The 1,370-nt window shown below is 43.4% G+C and overlaps 1 protein-coding gene across 1 annotated transcript; it reads left to right on the top strand.

Moving 5' to 3' along the window:
• Positions 1-149: 149 nt before the first annotated feature.
• On the top strand, positions 150-1,227 carry LOC103512387 (vacuolar protein sorting-associated protein 4B-like; the record flags this gene model as incomplete). The annotated part of the gene is made up of 2 exons (XM_008477149.3): positions 150-416; positions 618-1,227. Coding segments are annotated over 2 exons (369 nt in total), but the record flags the coding sequence as incomplete, so codon positions are not given.
• Between the last annotated feature and the right edge of the window lie 143 nt (positions 1,228-1,370).

Genomic DNA, 1,370 nt, shown 5'->3' with positions numbered 1-1,370 from the left:
CGTAGTTCGTGACGCTCTCATGCAACGTTCTTATTGGCAATAAGAACGCTGCATGAGATTATTGGGACACCCTTTATGTATAGGTATCTACCAATAGTAACATAATAAAGCGTAGACAATAGACATTATGTGGAAAAAAGTTTGCGCAGCCCAGGAATCGAATCTTACCTTTTTCTCCCGGTTTCAGCTACTCGGGCGCCGACATCAGTATCGTGGTTCGTGACGCTCTCATGCAACCCGTACGGCTCGTCCAGTCAGCCACTCATTTCGTGCGCACCTCGGGGCCCTCCCCGGTAGACCCGAGTAAAACTGTGGACGATCTGCTTACCCCTTGCTCCCCCTCTACACCGGGAGCTGTGGAGATGAACTTCATGGATGTACCGTCCGATAAACTGCTGGAACCACCCGTGTCTATGGTAAGCTTGCGTTCCCGTGTCCCCAAAATAGGCATGGTACCTATAAACCTAATATACAGTATTGGAAGGTTTAAACCCTAATAATAATAATAATAACATATACAGCAACGTTGCTTGTGATTAATGTCCGGATGGGTAACCGTGCTGACTAAACCTATTCCTTACGCCACTGATCAAACCTATTCTATTTTCTTGTTTCAGCATCACATATTGAAATCTCTAGAAACGTCCAAGCCCACGGTCAATGATGATGATATGGTCAAGCTGAGGAAATTCATGGAGGACTTCGGTCAGGAAGGATAAGTGATAAATCTGTATGAGGAATTAAGGATAAGTGAAGTGATTTCTCTCTCTCCTTGGTTAGTGTGTTGATTGAAGTGAAAAGGGAGGAAGAAAAAAGGGAAGTGAGAGAGAGAGACAGAAGGAGGAATAGGATAGAGAAAGAGCTCGAGGAGGAGAGAGTGAGAGAGAGAGAGCAAGAGCGAAAACGTGAAAGAACCTTTTTTTATAATAATAATTGTGTGGATCTCGAGTTGTGTTTTCTTCTCGGAAACTGGAACGATTCCGATGGACATCTTGGATTTCCTATGGTTTAGTACAGGCGCTACCCACATTAAAAGAAGAGAAACCAGCTTCAGAAGAGAGGAAACTCCGAAAAGAAAATCCGACTCACCATCTATTTGTCATCACCTCCCTAAAAGTACCGCTAGAGTTTTCACTATACCTACATTATACAGGGTGTTTGTACAAGACTTTATAATCACCCAGTACATACTTAGCAATACATGCGAGCCCACCCAATTATTACCGAATATCAGCTATTGTCAGCTCACCAATTATCGAATTAAAATGGCGATCGATTCCTAGACAAAAAATAGTCGACTTACCATCACCATCAGCACCCTTAAAGGCCTGTTCCCACTTGTCGTTCGGAAAAAAATCGTGTCGTGTGTA

Source organism: Diaphorina citri, unplaced genomic scaffold (genome assembly GCF_000475195.1).
Source record: "Diaphorina citri unplaced genomic scaffold, Diaci psyllid genome assembly version 1.1 scaffold832, whole genome shotgun sequence".
In the NCBI taxonomy this organism is placed as follows: domain Eukaryota; kingdom Metazoa; phylum Arthropoda; class Insecta; order Hemiptera; family Psyllidae; genus Diaphorina; species Diaphorina citri.
Note: the sequence above shows the minus strand (reverse complement) of the source record. Positions and strands in the feature narration are given on the sequence as shown.